Below are 24,130 nucleotides of genomic sequence, written 5' to 3'. Positions count from 1 at the left end.
AAATTTATTTTACAAATAGTTGTCAAATAATGCCATTTATAGGCAAACAAAAATTGGAAGTGTTTGCCTCCAGAAGATGCTTACCAAAGGGAATTCTAAAGCATGTACTTCAATAGAAAGAAGTAATCCTAGAAGAAATGTCTCAAATGCAAGAGGGAGTAAAAAACAAACCAAATGGTAAATATGTAGAAGATTCATTTAAAAAAATTTCTTGTATGAAACAAGATAAACAAATAAATAAAAATAATAATATTATTTTGGGTTAAAAAGGAAAATGTACAGTAATGCCATGTAAGTCATTAGGGTGGTAAAGGTATACATCAATGTAGATTTTAATAAATTAAGTCTATATGTTGTCCTGAAGGTAACCACTAAAAGCACAGGTAGAGTGCACAATTTCAAAACTCATAGTGAAAAAATAAATTGTAAAGAAATAAATCCAAAAGTAGATATTAACGGAGAAAAAAACAAAATCTAGGACAAGCAAAAGCAAGGTAGATTTAAACCAAATATATTAGTATTTACATGACTGTATTAAATTCCTCAGTTAGAAGCTAATATTGCTAGACAATTTTTTGTTTTTGAGACAGAGTCTCGCTCTATCACCCAGGATGGAGTGCAGTGGTGTGATCTCAGCTCACTGCAACCTCTGCCTCCCGGGTTCTGGCAATTTTCCCACCTCAGCCTCCTGTGTAGCTGGGATTAGGCAATATTTTTAAATATCCAAGATACCTTTTATAAGAAACAAAATTAAAACACAGTACATGGAAGGGTTGAAAGCAAAAGGCTGAAAAAATATTATCATGAAAATATTAAGCAAAATAAAGCCACTTTCATATGATAACATCACAGATAAAGCAGGCTTTATGGGAAAATGAACATTATTACAAAAAGATCATGTAATTTAAAAAGCATGATTAAGAAAAGCACTATTATCAAAATGATAAAATGTTTAATTCACCAAGGCAATACAGCAGCTATCAATCTGATTGCACCTAAGAATACAGCCTCAAATTCAGTAAAGCAAAATTTGAGAGAACTATAAGAAAAAACTAAACAATGACAATCATAATGAAAGATTTAAACATACTTCTCTTAGTAATTAATTCTTTTTAATGCAGACCAAATGGAAAACTCAGCAAGCATATAGATGATTTGAACAAGATTAGTCAAACTGATTTACTACACATAAATACTTCCTCAACAACTGAAGAGTACATATTCTTTTAAAGAGCAATAGATTACTTACACAATTAACACTTTTCTGGAGGAAAAAAATCAAGTTTCAACAAATAGCAATCACGCTAAAAATTTTTTATTACCACGAAACAACACAACTGGTAATAGATAACAAAAGCTAACTAACTCGAAAAGCTTCACATAGTTTGGAATTTTAGATACACATGTCAGAATAGCCCATGAGCCAAAGGAGAAATCATAACGAAAATTTTACAGAACTATTTTTAACTGAATGATGATGTCAACACTATAATAAAAATCTTGTGGGATGCAGCCAAAACAATATTTAGAGAGAAATTCATAGCTTCAAAATGCATATATTAGGGGAAAAAAAGCTGAATATTGAGCTAAACCTCTATCACAACAAGTCAGTAAAAATAACACACAAAAAAATAGAAAAAGATATACTAACCAAAACTAATTAAAAACTTCAAGAAAAAGAGAATACATAACCAATATAAGAAATGAAAAAGGGTATATCATTACAGATACATTAGATAGATTTAAAATGTGAGAAAAATTTTAAATAAAATGGTCAAATTCCTAGAAACAGCAACTCAAAATCGACTCAGAAGAAATAGAAAACCCAAAACGTCTTATTAACAAAAATGATGGAATATTTAAAACTTGATTTGACACAGGCACAAACTATCAGAGAAGATATTGGTCCAGTCAGAACTGATACCACCTCTGAAAACCAGTACAATAGTACTATTGCCTAAAGACTGCATAAAACTATTAAGAATTACATCACTATTCCTCACAAACAATAGGTTCAGACAGCTTTACTGATGAGTTCGAACAATCAAGTAAAAAAAAGGTATTCCAAATTTATACAAACTTCACCAGAAAATAGTAAAACACAATATATTTATCAATTAATTTTCTGATTCTAGCAAAATCAGTGATATGCAAAACATCTGATAAGAATAATATAAAAGCATAAGAAGAAGAAAAATGGCAGATAGGAGGCAGGCCAAATTTGCAGTTCCCACTCAAATGGACAGAACGGCCTGTGGAGACTCATATCATTAACTTTTGCTCTGATAACTAAAACAGGAACGTACCAAGAGAGCTGAGAGAATCCACAGACCCTTTGAAGGAAGTAACTTGCTGCTGCAGGCTCCATAAGATAGCCAAAATTGTGAGTGCCCAAAGTGTGAGAGGGGGAATGTCCACCCTCAAACAAACATTCTCACTGGGGAATCTGAGGGTCCATATCACAGGAGAAGGATTTGACCTTACTTGGAGCTGAGACAAACTTAGAGAGCCAAGCAAAATAGAGGGTAGAGGAAGCAGCAGGAAGAGCCCTGTGGGCACTCTCAGTCCCCAGGGAAGACATTTTTTTTTGAGACGGAGTTTCACTCATGTTACCCAGGCTGGAGTGCAATGGCGCAATCTTGGCTCACCGTAACCTCTATCTCCTGGGTTCAGGCAATTCTCCTGCCTCAGCCTCCTGAGTAGCTGGGATTACAGGCACGTACCACCATGCCCAGCTAATTTTTTTTGTGTATTTTTAGTAGAGACGGGGTTTCACCATGTTGACCAGGATGGTCTCAATCTCTTGACTTCGTGATCCACCCGCCTCGGCCTCCCAAAGTGTTGGGATTACAGGCTTGAGCCACCGGAAGACATTTTTGACTTTATCTCACAGTGATCCTTGGGGAGGGCTGCCAGTGGAAATAGGGAAAGACCATAGGGATAAGGAAACTTTCCATTAAACTTTGTAACAATTTCAACAAAATACAAAGTTTCCTGGACAGAATTTGAAGGAGGGGGCAAACAAGGAGTGCAGATACAAGCACAGAAGCCAGGCAGGTAGCAGGGCTCAAAACCTCAAAGCCCTGCTCGCTTTCTCAGTGGGGAGGCTTGTATGAGGTATGTTTTCAGCCCTACTTACCAGCTGCCTAGAAATAAACTCGGTGCTGTTGGGAGGGCACAGTGGGAGTGACTGGCCTTTTGGGCCATGTGGGGGCTGGGTAAGGCCTGTCACTGCCAGCTTTCACCTAGTTACCTGGCAATCTGTATGATGCCGCAGAGGCAGCCATAATCTCCCTGAGAATATAACTCTATCCACCTGAGAACCACACCACCATTCCCCACAGCAGCCACAGCAAGTCCCGCCCAAGGAGAGTCTAAGCTTAGACATGCCTAACCTTGCCCCCACCTAATGGTTTTTCTGTACCTGCTCTGATAGCCAAAGACAAAAGACATAATCTCTTTGGAGCTCTATGGTCCCACCTACCACCTGAGAAATCCAAATACTTATCCAGGCAACCTTAGGACAAGCTTGTATCTTACCTATACTACCACAGCTGATGCTCTCTTGAAAGCACCAACTCCTGGCTGGAGGCCAACCAACACAAAACCAGTGCACTAAACAAAAATACAACCAAGGACCTTCACAGAATCCACTTCACTCCTCTACTACCTCACCACAGCAGGCGCTGGTATCCATGACTGAGAGACCTTAGGATGGATCATTTCACAGGACTCTTTGCAGATACTTCTTTGTACCATCCCAGAGCCCAGTAGCTTCACTGGGTGGCTAGACCCCCCCCAAAAAATAACAATAACTGCATTTCAGCTCTCAGGAAGCTCCACCCCTAGGGGAATGTGGAGAACATCACATCAAAGGAGCACCCCATGGGACAAAAGAATCTGAATAGCAGCCCCTGAGTCCCAGATCTTCCCTCTGACATAGTCTTCCCAAAATGAGAAAAACCAGAGAAACAATTCTTAGTAATAACATGACAAAACAAGGTTCTTTATTACCCCCAAAAGATCATACTAGCTCACCAGGAATGTATCCACATCATGAAGAAATTTCTGAATTACCAGAAAAAGAATTCAGAAGGTCGATTATTAATCTACTCAAGGAGGCACCAGAGAAAGGTAAATACCAACTTAAAGAGATGTTTTAAATGTTACAGGATATGGATGGAAAAATCTTCAGAGAAATAGATAGCATAAATAAAAAAAATGACAATGTCTGGAAATGAAAGATACACTTAAAGAAATGAAAAATACAATGGAAAGTCTCAACGGTAGAATTGAACAAGTATAAGAAAGAACTTCAGAACTCAAAGACAACTCTTTCAAATTAACCCAATCCAACCAAGATAAAAAAAAAAAAAGAATTAAAAAATGAATAATGCCTCCAAGAGTTTGGGATTATGTTAAATGTCTAAACCTAAGAATAACTGGCATTCCAGAGAAAGAAGAGAAATCTAAAAGTTTGGAAAACATGTTTGAAGAAAAAATCAAGGAAAATGTCCCTGGCCTTATTAGTGATCTAGACATCCAAATACAAGAAACTGAAAGAACACCCTGGAAATTAATTGCAAAGGTTTTATCATTTAAGCACATAGTCATCAGGCTATCTAAAGTCAAGATGAAGGAAATAAACTTAAGAGCTGTTATAGAAAGGCAACCTATCAGATTAACAGCAAACTTCTCAGCATAAATCCTATCAAGCTAGTAGGGATTTGGGTCCTATCTTTAGCCTCCTTAAACAAAACAATTATCAGCCAAGAATTTTGTACCCAGTGAAACTAAGATTTATAAAGGAAGGAAATATATACTCTTTTTCAGACAAACAAATGCTGAGAGAATTTGCCACTACCAAGCCAGCACTTCAAGAACTGATAAAAGGAGCTCTAAATCTTGAAACAAATCCTCAAAATACACCAAAATAGAATCTCCTTAAAGTATAAATCTCACAGGACCTGTAAAACAATAATACAATGGGGGATAAAAAAAAAAAATAAGGAATACAGGCAACAAACAGCACAATGATTAGCATAGTACCTCACATCTCACTGCTAACTAATATAATACTAATATATATGGCCTAAATGCTCCACTGGAAAGATACAGAATGGCAAAATGGATAAGATTTCACCAACCAAGTATCTGTTGTCTTCAAGAGACTCAGCCGAGACATAAGTTTAAGGCAAAAGGGTGAAATAATATATTGCATCCAAATTGACACAAAAAGCAAGCAGGAATAGCTATTTGTATACCATACAAAACAAACTTTAAAGCAAAAATAGTTTAAAAAGACAAAGAGGGACATTATATAATGATAAAAGGCCTTGTTCAACAGGAAAATATCACAATCCTAAATATATATGCACCTAACACTGGAGCTCCAAAATTTATAAAACAATTACTAATAGACCTAAGAAATGAGATAGATAGCAACACATTAATAGCTTCAGTACTCCACTGACAGCACTAGACAGGTCATTGAGACAGAAAGTCAACAAAGAAACAATAGATTTAAACTATACCCTGGAACAAATATACTTAACGGATATTTACAGAACATTCTACTTAACAACTGCAGAATATACATTCTATTCATAAGCACATGAAGCATTCTCCAAGATAGACCATAAGATAGGCCACAAAACAAGTCTCAATAACTTTAATAAAATCAAAATTATATCATGTACTATTTCAGGCCAGAATGGAATAAAATTGGAAATCAACTCCAGAAGGAACCCTCAGAACCATGAAAAACATGGAAATTAAATAACCTGCTCCTGAATGATCATTGAGTCAACAATGAAATAAAGATGGAAATTAAAAAATTCTTTTGAACTGAATGATAATAGTGACACAACCTATTAAAACTGGCATACAGCAAAAGTTGTGCTAAGAGGAAAGTTCATAGCATTAAATGCCTGCATCAAGAAGTCTGAAAGAGCACAAAAGTAAAACAAACCACCCAAACTCATCAGATGAAAAGAATAACAAAGATCAGAACAAAACTAAATGAAGTTAAAAAAAAATGTACAAAAGGTAAATGAAACAAAAACCTGGTGCTTTGAAAAGATAAATAAAATTGACAGACCATCAGTGAAATTAACCAAGAAAAGAAGAGAGAAGATCCAAATAAGCTCAATTAGATAGAAAATAACAGATATTACAACCAATTCCACAGAAATACAAAAGATCATTCAAGGCTACTATGAACACCTGTATGCACACAAACTAGAAAACCTAGAGGAGACAGATAAATCCTGGAAATATACAGCCCTCCTAGATTAAACCAAGAAGATACAGAAACTCTGAACAGACCAATAACAAGCAGTAAGACTGAAATGGTAAATAAAGGGCTGGGCACAGTGGCTCACACCTGTAATCCCAGCACTTTGGAAGGCTGAGGTGGGCAGATCACTTGAGGTCAGGAGTTCAAGACCAGCCTGGCCAACATGATGAAAGTCTGACTCTACTAAAAATACAAAAAAAATTAGCCAGGCTTGGTGATGCATGCCTGTAGTTCCAGCTACTTGGGATGCTGAGGCAGGAGAATCACCTGAACCCAGGAGGCAGAGGTTGCAATGAGCTGAGATCATGCCATTGCACTCCAGCCTGGGCAACAGAGCGAGACTCCATCTAAAAAAAAAGAAAGAAAGAAAAAGAAATGGTAATTTTAAAACTGCCAACAAAAAATCCAGGACCAGATGGATTCACAGCTGAATTCTATCAGATATTCAAAGAACTGGTTGGGTGTGGTGACTCACACCTGTAACCCCAGCACCTTGGGAGGCCAGGGAGGGCAGATCACTTGAGGTCAAGACCAGCCTGGACAACATGGCAAAACCCCATTTCTACTAAAAATACAAAAATCAGCTGGGCATGGTGGTACATGCCTGTAATTCCAGCTACTCAGGAGGCTGAGGGACAAGAATCCCTTGAACCTGGGAGGTGGAGGTTTCAGTGAGCTGAGATCATGTCACTGTACTCCAGCCTGGGCAAGAGAATGAGACTCTGCTTCAAAAAGGAAAAAATAAAAAGTCATTCAAAGAAGAATTGGTCCCAATCCTACTAACACTATTCCAAAAGACAGAGAAAGAGGGAGTCCTCCCTAAATCATTCTATGAAGCCAGTATCATGCAAATACCAAAACCAAGAAAGGACATAACAAAAAAAGAAAACTACAGACCAATATCCCTGATGAACATATATGTAAAAATCCTCAACAAAATACTAGTGAACCAAATCCAACAGCATATAAAAATGATAATCCACCATGGTCAAGTGGGTTTCATATCAGGGATGCAGGTATGGTTTAACATACACAAGTCAATAAATATGATATATCACATACATAGAATTAAAAACAAAAATCACATAATCATCTCAATAGATGCAGAAGCATTTGACAAAATCCAGCAACCCTTTATGATTAAAACCCTCAGCAAAACTGGCATAGAAGAGACATACCTTAAGATAATAAAAGCATCTATGACAAACTCACGGCCAACATTATATTGAATGGAGAAAAGTTGAAAGCATTCCTCCTGAGAACTGGGACAAGACAAGGAAGCCCAATTTCACCACTTCTATTCAATATAGTACTGGAAGTCCTAGCCAGAGCAATCAGACAAGAGACATAAATAAAGGGCATCCAAATTGGTAAAGTGGAAGTCAAATTGTTGTTACTTGCTGATGATATGATTATATCCCTAGAAAACCCTGAAGGCTCATCCAAAAAGCTCCTAGAACTGATAAATGAGTTTGGTAAAGTTTCCGGATATGAAATTAATGTACACAAATCAGTAGCACTGCTATATATCAATAACAACAAAGCTGAGAATCAAATCAAGAATTCAACCCCTTTTACAACAGCTGCAAAAAAAAATTACTTAGGAATATGCCTAACCCAGGAGATAAAAGACATCTGCAAGGAAAACTACAAAACACTGCTAAACGAAATCATAGATAACAAAAACAACTGGAAACACATCTCATGCTCCTGGAGGGGTGGAATCAATATTACAAAAATGATCATACTGCCAAAGGCAATCTATAAATTCAATGCAATTCCTATGAAAACACCATCATCATTCTTCACAGAAGTAGAAAAACAAAATCCTAAAATTTACAAGGAACCAGAAAAGAACTAGCACAGCCAAACCAAGACTAAGCAAAAAGAACAAATCTGGAGGCATCACATTACCCAACTTCAAACTATACTATAAGGCCATAGTCACCAAAATAGCATGGTACTGGCATAAAAATAGGCACATAGACAAATGAAACAGAATAGAGAACCCAGAAACAAAGCCAAACAGTCAACTTATCTTTGACAAAGCAAACAAAAGCATAAAGTGGGGGAAGGACACCTTCTTCAAAAGCTGGTGCTGGGATAATTGGCAAGCCACATGTAGAAGAATGAAACTGGATCCTCATCTCTCACTTCATACAAATATCACTCAAAATGGACCAAAGATTTAAATCTAAGACCTAATACCATAAAAATTATAGAAGATAATATCACAAAAACTCTTCTAGACATTGCCTTATTAGGCAAAGACTTCATGACCAAGAACCCAAAAGCAAATGCAACAAAACAACGATAAACAGATGGGACTTAATAAAATTAAAAAGCTTCTGCACAACAAAAGAAAGAATCAGCAGACAACCCACAGAGTGGAAGAAAATCTTCGCAAACTATACATCTGACAAAGGACTAATATCCAGAATCTACAAGGAACTCAAACAAACTAGCAAGAAAAAACAATCCCATCAAAAAGTGGGCTAAGGACATGAATAGACAATTCTCAAAAAAAGATATACAAATGGACAACAAACATATGAAAAAATGCTCAATATCACTGATTATCAGGAAAATGCAAATCAAAACCACAATGCAAATACCATTTTGCTCCTGCAAGAATGGCCATAATCAAAAAATCAAAAAATGATAGATGTTGGTGTGGATGTGGTGAAAAGGAAACGCTTTTACACTGCTGGTGGGAATTTAAACTAATGTGGAGATTCCCTAAAGAACTGAAAGTAGATCTACCATTTGATCCAGCAATCCTACTACTGGCTACCTACCCAGAGGAAAAAAAAGTCAGTATACAAAAAAAAAAAAAAAAATTGCACACAAATGTTTATAGCAGCACAATTCACAATTGCAAAATATGAAATCAGCCCAAATGCCCATCAATCAGTGAGTAGATAAAGAAAATGTGAACATATATATATATGATATATATATATATATAGAATATATATATATGATATATATATATATAGAATATATATATATGGAATATATATATAGAATATATATATATGGAATATATATATATAGAATATATATATATATAGAATATATATATATGTATTATACACACACACCGTGGAATACTAATGAGCCATAAAAAGAAATGAAATAATGGCATTCACAGCAACCTGGATGGAATTGGAGACTATTATTCTAAATGAAGTAACTCAGGAATGGAAAACCAAGCATCGTATGATCTCACTCATGGGAAAGGAGCTAAGCTAGGAGTATGTAAATGTATAAGAACAATACAATGAACTTTGGGAGCTGTGGGAGAAAGAGTGAGAGAGGGGTGAGGCAGGGTACAGTGTACACTGCTAGGGTGATAGGTGCACCAAAACCACAGAAATCACCACTAAAGAACTTATCCGTGTAACCAAATACCACCTGTACCCCAAAAACCTATTGAAATTAAAAAATAATAAAATGCTTTAAAGAATAGTATAAAAATAGCCTAATATTACTCTTGAAAACAGAGGTAAAAATCTAATATAAATAATAGCAAACTGGATCCAGCAAAATAAAATATCATGACCAATTTGAGTTTATCTCAGAAACACAAGGTTAATCTAACATTATAAAATCAACTAAATATTAAAAATAAAAATTATAAAATCATATTAATAGATGATAGTAAATAGATATAGTAAAATATTCATGATAAATATTCTGAGCAAAATCACAGTAAAAAAAAAACATTATTATTTAACATGATAAAGGATAACTACCAAAAAAAGTTAAACATCATATATAAAGGTGACACACTGAAAATTTTCCCTGTGGGATCAGGAAAAAGAAAAATGATCAGCCTGAATCAGACATTCCCAGGATTTCTTAGTTATTTTCAAATTTATTCTACTATACAATATAGATTCTGTATTGCAACCTGTTCTCATTTATATATGATAAGAGAATGTCCTGTATTCTTCAAGTTAATGGCCTACTTAAACTTTATATCTAAATAGAAGATAGAGTTCTATAATTACATTACATACCATAGGTTCTGTCTCCTTGGGAGGTCTATCCAGGGGAGGAATGTACCACTGAAAGCAAAGTTCTTTGTTTGAAGCTTGTGTTACCATTTCTATTGGCATTATGTCCATACAAGATGAGCTTGAAACAGGCTTAAAGGATAAAATGGATTGTAGGGAACTATCACGATACAACTAGGGAACAAACAAAAACATCAGTTTAATTACTGGTAATAAATTTGTTACATATACAAAACAAATTATTTTGCTATATTGAAAAACTTTGGAATTGTATCAGCTTGTTTTATAGAGGTAAATCTTAACACTATCCCTGGCTTACTACAGAGCAGGTTCTCCTATAATATGCTGGCCAGCACTGTGGCTCACATCTGTAATCCCAGCACTTTGGGAGGCTGAGGTGGATGTATCACATGGTCAGGAGTTCAAGACCATTTTGGCCAACATGGCAAAACCCCATCTCTACTAAAAAAATACAAAAATTAAGCAGGCACGGTGGTGTGCACCTGTAATCCCAGCTACTCAAGAGGCTGAGGAGAATTGCTTGAACCCGGGTGGTAGAAGTTGCAGTGAGCCAAGATCATGCCACTGCACTCCAGCCTGGGCAACATAGCAAGACTCCATCTCAAAAAATATATATGTCTGCTTCAGACCAGGGGACTCAACAAATCTTCTCCACTCTGGTGAGTCTTATAGGGTGAAGATCTAGCAGGGAAAATGTCCATGCCACCATTTCAGTCTCAAAATCACCACTATTTCTAGGAACTCCTATCTGGTTTCTGGTTTATTCACTGGTAAATAAGTTGTGGTTACAACTTATTACTGTATCTATTTTTCCAATAGTATTTTTTTACAATGCCATTTGGAAAATGAGACACATTTTGCTCCAAAGGCTAAAATCCATTGCTCTAAAACCCACTGGCTCTGAAAAGTTAAAATCCTCCTCTCCTTAAATGAATGTGGCTGATTTGCAAGTTTGGTCCTTGGTGAATATGCGCCCAGCTTCTTCTATGCAATTTGGTCACTGAATGAGGAACCTTCAAAGAGGTAGAAATGTACAGAATGTAATTGGCAATTTGGTAAATTTCTTAATTAGTGGTTTAAGGTAGTTGAAAAAGCAAAGCATGGTTGCTACTGATCAACAAAACAGCAGGCTAGCCATAGAGATAATGATAGTAAAAACAATATTTCAAGTCTAAAAAGGACCTTCTTCAATGAAGTGCAAACTACTTTCAAAATTAACTTCTTGTTATTTCCAAGATTATGGTATGGCAGCTGGAAAGTGGTCCCTCTACTTCAGTCTTTTTGATATCTAAGGCCTGTAAAGGTTTGATGACCAAGGTGTATTTGTCAGTGGCCAGAAAGAAATGCCTGGTGTTTCTATAAGACTTTGTCCCTCCCATTATTTCTAAGCCTATTCAAGATGTAATATGACTGTGAATGTTAAGTCTTCAAAATACAATAAAAAGGGAAATAAAAACACTGACCTTTCAAGTTGTCTACTGATAAAAGATGTTTTGACTGAAAGGTAATATTAAATGTGAAAAGTTTTCTAAATGTCTAAAAACAATCATCCTTGCTTCTAAAAGCATGACCAAAATACACAATAAGCAAGATTAGCAGGGATCAACAATAATTTGTAAGTGCTTAATTAAGAGTAATTTTATGTCAGTTTATCACACACAAAAAAATCAAGTAAATAATTGATTCTAAAGTAATTTCTTAAATTTCTTCATATCTGAGTGGTTTTTCAGAGGTTCTAACAATGATTTTAGCAAATAATTCATATTCAATAACTAGATAAGTATTGAAAAGTAAGAATACCTTTTATTTCAATATGTGCATTATTAGGACAGTAGTCTAATAATGATAAATTATAAACATGTCAATATCAAAATAGGTATTTAATTTTCCATTACCTTTCAAATACTATAATATGTAGTTGCTAAGAGGATTCATTACGTACACTAATTGATGAATTATACACTGAGTAGTTTTATTCTATTTTCTTAATTCTTTGAAAGAAATAAAACAACAGGCCTACCAGGAGAACCATGGCTTGCCACAGTCCTATAAACAATAAAGCAGCTCACACTAGTCAGACACTTAACCTTACACTGATGGTCACAGGCCACAGTCCTAGTATGAATAACTCAGCATTATGCACAATTTTAATCATATTCTTTTGGAGGAATTTTTAATGCCACTGGTTTCCACCTTTGTTTTTCCATAACCAAGCTCCAATAGACTTGACAACATGCAGAATCACACAACTGAGGAGCACAACATGGAGCAATGATTGTTCTGGAAAGGCATCTACTTCTTTGTGGGGGAAAGTAGGTTTAAGTTTCGAATTATGGAACGAGTTTGATTGAAATAGCCTCCTGAGTGATTAAAGGTTCAAACATGTTATTATAAAAATCAGCCAAGCTTGGAGTTTGTATATATTAAAACCAGCTAAAAGACTTTATGCTCGTTAGCTGTCTACCCCAGTGAAACGAACACATGATGAGGTGGCTTGCACCTGTCAGGCAAGAGATGGTGATCTCCAGAGCTGATTATCCTGGGGAGTGTTACACTAATTATATCAAAAAGAGCAAACAGGATGAAACAACTCTTTGATAACACTGCTGCCATTAGAAAAGTCACATGCATTTACAATGTACTCAAGCTTGAATGTTTAGAGCATAATCTTTAGGAAATGGGTAATGATAGACTGCCCTTAAAACTGCCCTTAAAAATGTTCAAGCAGAGCTCCTTTTAGAACAGTATTTAAGAAATCACACATATTAGTTTCCTAACTTTTGTATAACATTCACAAGAACAGATCAATTGAAACTATTGTTCCCAGTCTTGCTGTCCTCTGCTCCCTACCCCAAAACACATGAGGTATCTGTGACACCTGACAGTAATCCTCAAAGATACTCAGTTCCCGGGAGGGGTGAATCCGAATCTGGTGTTAGATGGCAATGATTTCATTCTACTCCCACTGTGCCCTTCCATGTGCAGAGCCAGACATTAACATGCCTTTCCTGGACTGTTCACCTCCTCACTCACTCCTTCCCATGGGGAATTGTTACTTGATTGGTGAATTTGGGAAAAAGAATTTGGGGCCTGCATATTTCTGCTCTTTCTTCCTGGGTGTAAAATGTTTGCAGGAAGTGAACACTCTCTGCTCCTCATGCAACAGATTTTAAGGAGCCTGTCCCCACGTGAGGAGCCTGAAATGAACCAGTAATATGAAGCCAGATTGGTAAATCAGTCTACTTTGGTATTCATTGCTAGGAAGATCATTTCACCAATAAATATAAACCACATCCTATAATATCAACTTCATGACTCATAAAGATGAGAATTTTTTTAATCCCAATCTGTTTTACTCTTTCCTCTTATTCCTGAATGACTCAAAGTCTAGGCACAGAATGGGGCTGCTGAGCATTGGGAATGCCACGATATCTTAGTATCTGGGAAGAGAGGAGAAGTGGTCTGAAAAATCTTCCAGTGTGCTTTCAATACGCTGCATGGAGGGCCACTGCATAATCCCAGCTGAGAATTATTTCTTTAATTGGACTCTTAAAACTATCCTAATAGGTCTTTCTACTACTTTAAAAACTTGCAATTTATTAACAGTCATCTGACTGTCTTGAGAAGAGAAGGAATGTTCAAAAGAGTGATTTTTTAAAAAGTACAATTATCTACCCAAAACATAAGGTTGCTAATTTCTAGTGGGATAAGATGAGTGAGGGTCACCATTCTGAAACAAGCCATTTTCAGTTCTCTGGGAACTTCTCTGGGAGAGGTGGCAACAGCAATATGAACATATATGGGAAAATATACAGCTATAAAAATTGAAGAGTTCAATGGTAGTCTAAAGTAGAGATAATTCAAAATAAATTCATGATTTTTTTTCTAGTTTTGAAAGGATTCTGTACAACTTATTCATTTCACAAATATGTGTTGGAAGCTTACAATATGCTATGTCCACTTGAGTGTTCTACAAGGTCTCAAATTCTGTATCTACAAAGAAGAAAAATGTGCTCATCCTCCTGCCTCCCCTGTCTGTGCTAATGATGTCACCATGCATTAGTGATCACACATAGATGTTCCAAATTGTACAAGAGCTCTAGTCATTTCCTCTTCTCTTTCCATCTCCAAAGAGTCATAAAACTGTTTTTGTTGTTGTTGTTTTCAACTTTACTTAAGCAAGTATCTTTTATAGCCATCTCTTCCTTTCCATTCTTGTGGTGATAAGCTTCATGGCTTCATCATCTCTCTCTTAAATAATTTACTTTTCATCTATACTTTGCCAATCAACCCTATCGGGGGGACTGAAAGTAAAACTAAGACATATTAATGTTCACATTATTTCTGCTAGTATTAATCCTGCCATTTTCTCTTAAAAAGCATCTCTAAAATAAAGTAGCTTTCTTTTTGAGACAAAGTCTCATTCTGTGGCCCAGACTGGAGTGCAGATCTCGGATCATTGCAACCTCCACCTCCTGAGTTCAAGTGATTCTCCTGCCTCAGCCTCCTGAGTAGCTAGGATTACAGGCACCCGCCACAACACATGGCTAATTTTTGTGTTTTTAGTAGAGACAGGGTTTTACCATGCTGGCCAGGCTGATCTCAAACTCCTGACCTCAGGTGATCCACACACCTCAGCCTCCCAAAGTGCTGGGATTACAGGCATAAGCCACCGAGCCCAGCCTAAAGTAATTTTCTTCTGTTTTAACTCTATCACTGTTTCTCTACTAAAGCCCCAAAACTATATGTACAGGGACTATGCTTTATCCATCATTTCTTTCCACTAAGAGTGTCTCTGGCACACATTAGGTATTCAACATAGGTTAGTTGAATACCAAATTTCAAATACATATTATTTTAAAATAAAATCCTTTATTTTTTCAGTATCTTTCAACACATTCATTTTGAAAGTTCATCCAAACTACTATTATTCAAGACTTTAGTAGCTTTAATTTTTTAAAAATCTCCATTTATATTCCTCTTTTTACGTCTCTACAATTAGTACCTTAAAAAATTTCCATATTACATATCTTGGGAAAATGTATCCAATTTAGTAACACTTTTCCAAATAAAAAGTCTTCACATGTTTATTTTTTTAAAAAATGTTACCTCTATTATTTATTCACACCCATAGTGAATAATTTTTATTACACATTTAAAACCAAAGTACAGAAATTGAGCACAGATTTAGAAACTCTCAGTGCAGTTTTCTTATAGGGTGATGATACTGATATTTGTGTAACTTCTTGGCAAAAATGGCTGCTTGAGAAAGATGCTGTTTTGTACAGGAATATAGACACTTCTGAGACATTTTAAAAGACTGGTGAGAACAAGACTGAACCATTGAAATGTGAACTGTCCTAAAATGTTTGGTGTCCTATCCACATGGTAACATGGGAATGACCCTTCCCCAGAACCTGAGGGAACTAGAAATCTTTGTGCCAACATGAAAGTTAATGTGCTTCCTTCTGAAATATGAGGCTGATTCTAAGAAGTTTTATGTAAATACATGATGTTTAAAAATGTTACCTTGGCTGATGATTCATGTAAGCCTTTTTCTGAAAGAGGGGGATTTTCCAGACAAAGAAGTTCTTTTGGAAATTCATCAATTGAAGAAGAAGAATACAGCTGTAAGAATTTTTTAAGGAAAAAATGCACTTCTTTCTGGCGCAAAATCAACTCAGAGTTGTAAAGGGATGTGAGAAGTGTATCATCTGGCAAAGAAATTCCAGAAACTGTTGTTGCGGATGCTTAAGAAAGAAAAATACCTTAGTTTAGGTTCATGTTAGAAAACAGGATGATCTCGATATTGTTAGCATTTGCTCACTAACCATTATCTTTACATATTCCCACCCCCGCTAGAGGCTGCCAACTACCCTTCTCTGTTTTAGAACTTATACACTAATGGAATTGTTTCTTGCCATGGAAGAGAACATTTCAGGCCAGGCGCAGCGGCTCATGCATGAATCCCGGCACTTTGGGAGGCTAAGGTGGTTGGATCACCTGAGGTCAGGAGTTTGAGACCAGACTAGCCAAAATAGCAAAACCCTGTCTCTGCTAAAAATATAAAAAATAGCTGGGTGTAGTGGTGCGTGCCTGTAATCCCAGCTACTCAGGAGCCTGAGGCAGGAGAATCACCTGAACTTGGGAGGCAGCTGTTGCAGTGAGCCAAGATCACACCACTGTACTCCAGCCTGAGTGACAAAGCAAGACTCTGTCTCAAAATAAAAAAAAAAAAGAAAAAGAAAATTTGAGAGGCACATGAGGATAATGCTTAGTTTTAGGTATTAACAATGATGCCATACCTATTTTCTTTTGGGTTCCCCCGAAATAGATCCTAAAGAATTTGTAGATAGTTTATTTGAAAAGTAATTTCAAGAAGCACAAGTGAGAGAATGGGCAAAGCGTGACAGAGAAAAGAAAAAAGCCAGTAAGGGTAAGTAAATGAGTGGGCTACCGCATTGGTTAGTGAGGGCTCAGTCCCACTGGGGACTTTCTGACAAAGTTGGCATGTTTATTTAGGAGCTCCCTTCCTCAATAGCTAAAAATTACTCCTGGGTCTGTGGAAACCCTGCCTGCAGGCTGGTCAGACCTCAGTAGCTTCAAAGAAAGCCCAGGGCAGAAAAGCAGTAAGACATGGCACTTATGGTGGGAAGTGCCGGCAGGTGAATTCAGAGGTGAGCAGAGTGGCTGGGGGGCAAGGGATCACCAGGGCTGGCTGCACTGACTTGTCCATGTCCTTTCCCTCTGAACCTCCCTTGCTCTAGCCCCCATCACCATGAACCTTTTTGCCCTGATACCTTTCTGATGGCTTGTTAGCTCCTGGTAACTGTGCTCAGCAACCCTGTGACTCAGCCTATTTGTGCTGCTGGTTTCCCCATCACTGTGCCCTGGGTCAAACTGCCTTTTCTGACTGTTTGCACTGATGGGCAACACTGGATCACCAACATCATGAGCACAGATAAAACATAACAATGTCACACAATCATAAGAAGGACTGATGTGAAGCAGAACTTATTAGTTTTCCTGGATATTCTTTAGATAGCACCAATGCTTTTTAAAAAAACCTCCATGGAATTAATATCCCATCTAAAGTCATGCATCTCTTCCCTTTGACATACCAGCTACTGGACCACTCTTTCTCTAAAGCCAAAATGTCATCTTGCTCATTTTATAAACAGTCACTTTGGAATCACTAGTTCTTAACTGCTTTGAGCCATGGACTACTTTGGCAGTCATCTTGGAAAGCCTCTGGATGCCTCCTTATCATAATATTTTTAAATATATGAAATAATATATATAGAATTTCTACAGAAACCAATTACACTGAAATACTCTTCCATCCAAGGATGCATGTATCCCAGGTTACGAACCCATTAAATTTTCATCTTCTGATGACAGTCACTCAGAAAGATGTCAGAAGTATCTTATAATTCTCAACAAGAGACATGACTTAAACAGGAATTAGAAAGAAATATGTTCTCTTGTAACACATCAAAAACCTACCTAACAGTTTGCTGAGATTATTAATCCTCTGAAGGTGAATATAGTAGCGCAGTAGAAGGATCCATGTAATATCTACTTTGGTCTGAGTCTTTTTTCTACCATCTGTGCTGTCATACGCATCATCATTTTGGTACAAAAATGTACAGGAAGTCTGGAAGATGACTTGGTAGTTATCTGAAAGCGAAAAAATTTTTTTCTAATACAATGTTATGTTTTTCTTGAAAAACAATCACGAACAGAAAAAAAGCACAGCTCATAAAGGAAAGGCTGACACATGATACTATGTTCAATTGAAAAGTCTTTTGTATCACACAGACACCAAACACCAAGTTAAGAGACCAACCACAGACTGAGAAAAGATATTTAAAATATATTTATGAATTATCTTTCTCTAATATGTGTAAACACCTTGCACCAATCAACAAACAAATGTCAAGCAACACAATTTCAACAGGCAATTCATAGGAAAAGTGGGCAAAGAATATCAATACACAATTCACAGAAAAGTAAACCAAAATGACCAAAACTTTTAGCATCACTAAACATTATAGAAATGCAAATTAAAATGAAATACAATTTCACATCCCTTAGGAACTGATAGACACCAAAATCTGAAAATAATAAATATTGGTAATAATGTGAAGAAATTGGAATGTTCACATGTTACTTGAGAGGACAACTATTTAGAAAGGAATTTGGCAAGATCTAAGAAAACTGAAAACACAGATACCCCTATATGTGTACCAAGAGTTTTGCACAGTGTTTTTTGCAACATTAAAAAAAGGAAATGTTAAAATATAAACAGGAGTCTAATCATTTGAAGCCATTTAAAATGAATGAATTAGATCTATAAGGGAGAAAATGTAGTGTGGAGTCTCACTATATTTATAGTCTTATGATATTCAAATCCCAGATGTACACTCACTAGTGTGTGACCTTGAATCTCTCTGTGCCTTGGGCCTCTCTGGGCTTTTGATTTTCTGACTTTTACTTTTCTTTAAAATGGGCAATATAAGGTCGATGATAGATAGATCCTGAAAACATACAGAGTTAACAACAGGTTCCAGGTGATAGGTAGTATGATACCATTTATGTAAGTTTGAAAACAATATTATTTGTATCATTTATGTATATATATATATACAGACACATATATAATATTTAATTAGAATAGTAGTTGTCTCTGGGAAGCAAAAAAAGGAAGATAAATAGAATCTTCTATGGTTCACGGTCCATGCAGGTTTTCTAGAATAACATGAATCCCCATGTACTCACCACCCACCTTGGAATACAAATTCCCAGTACTTTGGGAGCATCTTATAAGCCTCTCTTTAATCCCACTTCACTCTCGCTGCCTGAGCTCATGTCCCAGAAATAATCACTATTCAAAATTTTGTGTTGCTAATCCCATTATCTGTCCTTGACTCTTTAAACATATACATTACGTAACATGTAATAAATAAAACATTGTTAACTTTATCTTTTTAGAACTTTGTAGGAAGAGAATCATATTGCATGCATTTATCTATGGTTTTCTTTTTCCTTTAAACACTATTCTTTGAAAATTCAGCCAGGCTAATGCAGGTAGCTGTTATTCACTGATATTTTTTGTTGTTATATAGTATTTCAGTATACTGAAATTTTGTATATCTATTTATAAACATATAATGTATATATCTATTCTACCATTGATGGACATGTGATTTCTTTCTAATTTTGTTTTGTTTTATTTTGCTTTTTACTGTTATGAACAAGTCTGCTATAAATATTTGAGTACATATTGTCTGGTGTATATGTGCACTAACCTTCTGGATGTGGAATTACTAGGTTGTTCTTTTTTAGGTGTCTTTTAACCAATCTTACCTTTTGTTCTTTCATATAAATTTTGGCATCAGATTGTCAAATTCCACAAAATGAAACCTATTACTGAAACTACATTAAATCTATCAATCATTTTTAGAATACTTGGCATTTATCAATACCAAGCCTTCTTAACTATAAACACGGTATGTTTTCTTATCTCTTTCAATGAAATTTTATAATTTGTTTCACAACTTTGGTTAGATTAACCCCTAGAGGTCTTATATATTTTTGTAGCTACTGCAATAACATCTTTTTGAAATACATTTCCTGTTAAAAATGTATAGAAATAAAATCTTACATTCAACAACCTTGCTAAATATTTTTATTGCCTATACTTCTCAGGAAGTGTCTATGTGAATACTCTGTAGTGAATGATGGCTTTTTTCTTCTTTCCTATTCTTTGTACTTCTTATTTCTTCTTATATTATTGTGCAGGGTAGGACTTCCAGAACAATCATGAATCAAAGTAACAATAGCATTTTCTTACTCTTGATTTTAAAGAGAATAGTTTTGCATCTGAATATTGATTATAAATACAGTAGGCATGTTTTCCCACTTGTAGCTTTTTCAAATTAATATTTTTTTAAATTCCCAGTTTTAGAATCATAAATGGTTGCTGAATTTTATTGAATTTTTCTGTACCTATTTGAGATGATTATTATTTTTCTCTTTTAATCTGTTAAAGTAGTGACACTATTGAACAGATTTTCTGATGTTGAATTACATTTGCATTTCTGGAAATAATCCAATTTGACATGAGGTATCTTTTAATATGCTGCTGATTTTCATCAAACATTTACATAATCAAAAATAAAATTCCCTCTCCCAGAGACAAGCATTTTTAAACATTTGTACTTTAGTTCTTCTAGTAGTTCGTTCCAGCTCTTAAAATAATTTCCTTATAGCATTTTCCTAAATTACCAGTTTTAGAAAATAGGTCTGGTGACTTTTTCTGTGACAGATGAAATATTAGCTCATAAAACCATTCCTCTTCACTTCAAAACGTTTATAGTGATATCACCATCTTCAGTTCCCCTATTTATATATATATATCAACAATGTTCTAAAAGTGCTTTCTGGTCCCACCAAATACAGGTAATATCTCCTGATGTCGTCCTTTGTATTCTAATAGTACCTGCACCCCTTTACTGGCTTCTCCTTGCCGGGTTTTCTGTTTCCAAAGTCGGTAACATTTATATTCTGTTCTATAACCATAATAAACCCTTCACTGTTTTGTCAATAAATTGAAAATCAATAAATAATACTTACATTATTATGATGGTATAGGAATTGTTTACTTCAATATGACCAAATTACTTTCACTAAGGGTCACTGTCAAAACTTGTGACTCACAAAAGATAAAGTTCTCAGCACAAAGGTCAATGGACTGTTCTTACTCACACCAGTCTCTTAACCATGTCATATTCTAATTCACTACATATTTGGACCATGAATTCTTAAAGATTACTTTCCCCTGGAATTTCTGAATGTCTTTTCTTCCTTGTTGAGAGAGGTAATATTTGCACTCTTCACCACATTCCTAATATCATCTAGCTGTTTCATCATTCTATCCGCTGCCTAGAATTCATTCCTGCTACTGATGACATGCTTGAATCACAAACTTGCCACTCCAATTTGTACTGACATGTCTAGACTGCTGGATAGCAGGCAACACTGAGAGCCCTTTCTTCTTTTCCTCTCTTCCTCCCTTCCTTTCTTTTTTCTGTATTACATCTACTTCTTTCTTCATTTGCAACCCTGTGTGCTGGGGTGTATTCTCAAGTAACTTTATTTTTAAAAAGTAACTTTATTTTTAAAAGGTTCACCAAAAGTAAACCACTGGAGTCTTTACAAGGCCCTTGTACTTGATTGGTGAAACATACAATTTTAGTTGATACTCATTTTCTGTGGATTTCTAGCATTTACTATTGCTGGTGAGAAGCCTGATGCTAGTCAAACTCTCTCCCTCTCCCTCTCTTCTCCCCACAGAGTGGACAATTGATTTACTACAGATGTAACACCGCAGTATTGTGACGGATAGTTTTTTTTTTTTCAATGCATGTTTCTGGGTTAATTATATACCCAAACAGAAAAATGTTAATCTTGATTTCAGCCTCACACTCATAACAAAAATAGATTTTGGGGTGAACTACAGATCTAAATGTGAAAGATTTCAAATGATAAAAACATAGAAGGGTATCTTTATGATTTTTTGTTTAGGAAAAGATTTCTAAAACTGAACACAAAAAGCATGCAAACCATAAAAACGATTTATTAATTGGGCATAAAAATTATAAACTTTGGATAGTTAAAAGAAATTACTACTAAATAAAAAGGTAAAACACAGAATGGGAAAAGATATTTGCAATACATATACTCTACCAAAGGGTTATATCCAGAGTACATCAAGAATGTCTCCATCTCTCTAAGCCAAAGACAGAAAACTCCCAGGAAAAATGGGCATGGTTTTAGAACAAGTTCACCCCAAAAAACTATGCAAAAGCCAATATACCATATATAATAGTGTTCAATCTCTTTTGCGATCAAAATATATTTTAAATTAAGACCACTTTGGAGATCTTCTTGGCAATACCCACTAAAGCTGAAAACATGTATATTTTATGATCAGCAATTCCACTCCTTGGCATATTATAAAAACACATACGTCTGTGCACAAAATTCATAGCAGCATTATTCATAACCCCAAATGTTTATCAACAGTAGACTGGACACTAAATTTGTGATTAATCATTGTGCTATTATGCCCAATGATTAATCACACAAACAGGAGGGTAAATAGAAGTCAGACAAAAAAGAATACAAACTGTATTATTTCACTTATATAAAATTCAAAAGCTGCCCAAAATAATTTATCTGTTATAAATCAGAAGGAAGAGAGGTTGGAAGGGAACATGATGTAGCTTCGGAAGCACTGGTCTTACTCTATTCCTTGACCTAGTGATGGCTACATGGGTGTTTCCCTTGTGATAATTAATGAAGCTGTAAATTCACGATTTGTGGGTATTTGGGCAGTGGGAGGGTGGGACAGAGTTTTGCTCTTGTTGCCCAGGCTGGAGTGTGATGGCACATTCTCAGCTCATTCCAACCTCTGCCTCCTGGGTCCAAGCAATTCTCCTGCCTTAGTCTCCTGAGTAGCTGGGATTACATGCACCTGCCCCCATGCCTGCTAAATTTTTTTTTTTTTTTTTTGAGACAGAGTTTCACTATTGTTGCCCAGGCTGGAGTGTAGTGGCATGATCTTGGCTCACTGCAACCTCTGTCTCTGGGGTTCAAATGATTCTCCTGCCTCAGCCTCCTGAGTATCTGGGATTATAGGCACCCGCCACCATGCCCAGCTAGTTTTTTGTTTTGTTTTTGTTTTTGTTTGTATTTTTAGTAGAGATGGGGTTTTACCATGTTGGTCAGGCTGGTCTAGAACTCCTGACCTTAGGTGATCTACTAGCCTCGGTTTCCCAAAGTGCTGGAATTATAGGCATGAGCCACTGTGCCCAGCCCAATTTTTGTACTTTTAGTAGAGACAGGGGTTTCACCATATTGGCCAGGCTAGTCTCGAACTCCTGACCTCGTGATTCACACGCCTCAGCCTCCCAAAGTGCTGGGATTACAAGTGTGAGTCACCGTGCCCAGCCCACTGTAAAGATATCATTCATTTACATTGTGACTATGGCTCCTTTTGTGCTATAACAGCAAGTTGAGTAGGTGCAGTGAAGACCATAAAGACTTAAATAAGTAGACTTAAATATTTACTATCGATTTACAGAAAATATTTGGTGACTTCAACCTTGTTCATGGATAATCAAGTGGAGAAAAATTTCTAAGGATAATAAAGTAAACATAGTGACATCAATAGCCTCTGTACATAAAAATAATAGAAATAATTTTTTTAAATTTCAATACAATAATTAGATAATATCTCTAAAAATAAACCTAACAAGAAAGGTACAAGATTTATTCAAAGAAAATGTTTAAAAACCTCCCTAAGGGATGTGAACTAGAAAATATAAAGGGCACATAATATTCTTGGTTAAGATAATTCAGTAAAATAAAAATGTAAGTTATTTCTAAGTTAATATCTAAATGTAATGTAATCCCAATAAAAATACAGCAGGACGTTTTTTGAACTAGACAAGCTGCTTCCAGACTTAACACACAAACAAAAAAGCCATAAGAGACAATTCTGAAAAGAGACAGTAATGAATGGGGACTTATCCTTATATTAAATATATTATTATAAGGTTGCAAAAATTGAAAGAATGTATTGAAGCCAAGATGGACAGATCAATTAGAACTGAAAGAAAAGGACAGAAATAGGGTAGCCATCTGGAAAAAATAAATTTATATCCATTTGCCACACTTTACATATTCCAAATAGATTTCTATAAGATATTTAAAGAATCTG

The 24,130-nt window shown here is 35.7% G+C and overlaps 1 protein-coding gene across 1 annotated transcript in view; it reads right to left on the bottom strand.

Annotated features, from left to right (window-relative positions):
• Positions 1-24,130, bottom strand: part of CFAP54 (cilia and flagella associated protein 54) — a 361,147-nt gene that overhangs the window by 86,020 nt on the left and 250,997 nt on the right. Inside the window, exons 62-64 of the mRNA XM_017511466.2 lie at positions 17,848-18,021; positions 15,871-16,091; positions 10,324-10,494 (exon numbers count right to left, since the gene is read on the bottom strand). Of these exons, the coding sequence (XP_017366955.1) occupies positions 10,324-10,494; positions 15,871-16,091; positions 17,848-18,021 (566 nt within the window). The remainder of the gene's footprint in view (positions 1-10,323; positions 10,495-15,870; positions 16,092-17,847; positions 18,022-24,130) is intronic.

The sequence above is a fragment of the Cebus imitator genome, unplaced genomic scaffold (genome assembly GCF_001604975.1).
Source record: "Cebus imitator isolate Cc_AM_T3 unplaced genomic scaffold, Cebus_imitator-1.0 Scaffold18, whole genome shotgun sequence".
Lineage (NCBI taxonomy): Eukaryota > Metazoa > Chordata > Mammalia > Primates > Cebidae > Cebus > Cebus imitator.
This window is presented reverse-complemented; position numbering and strand designations above follow the sequence as displayed.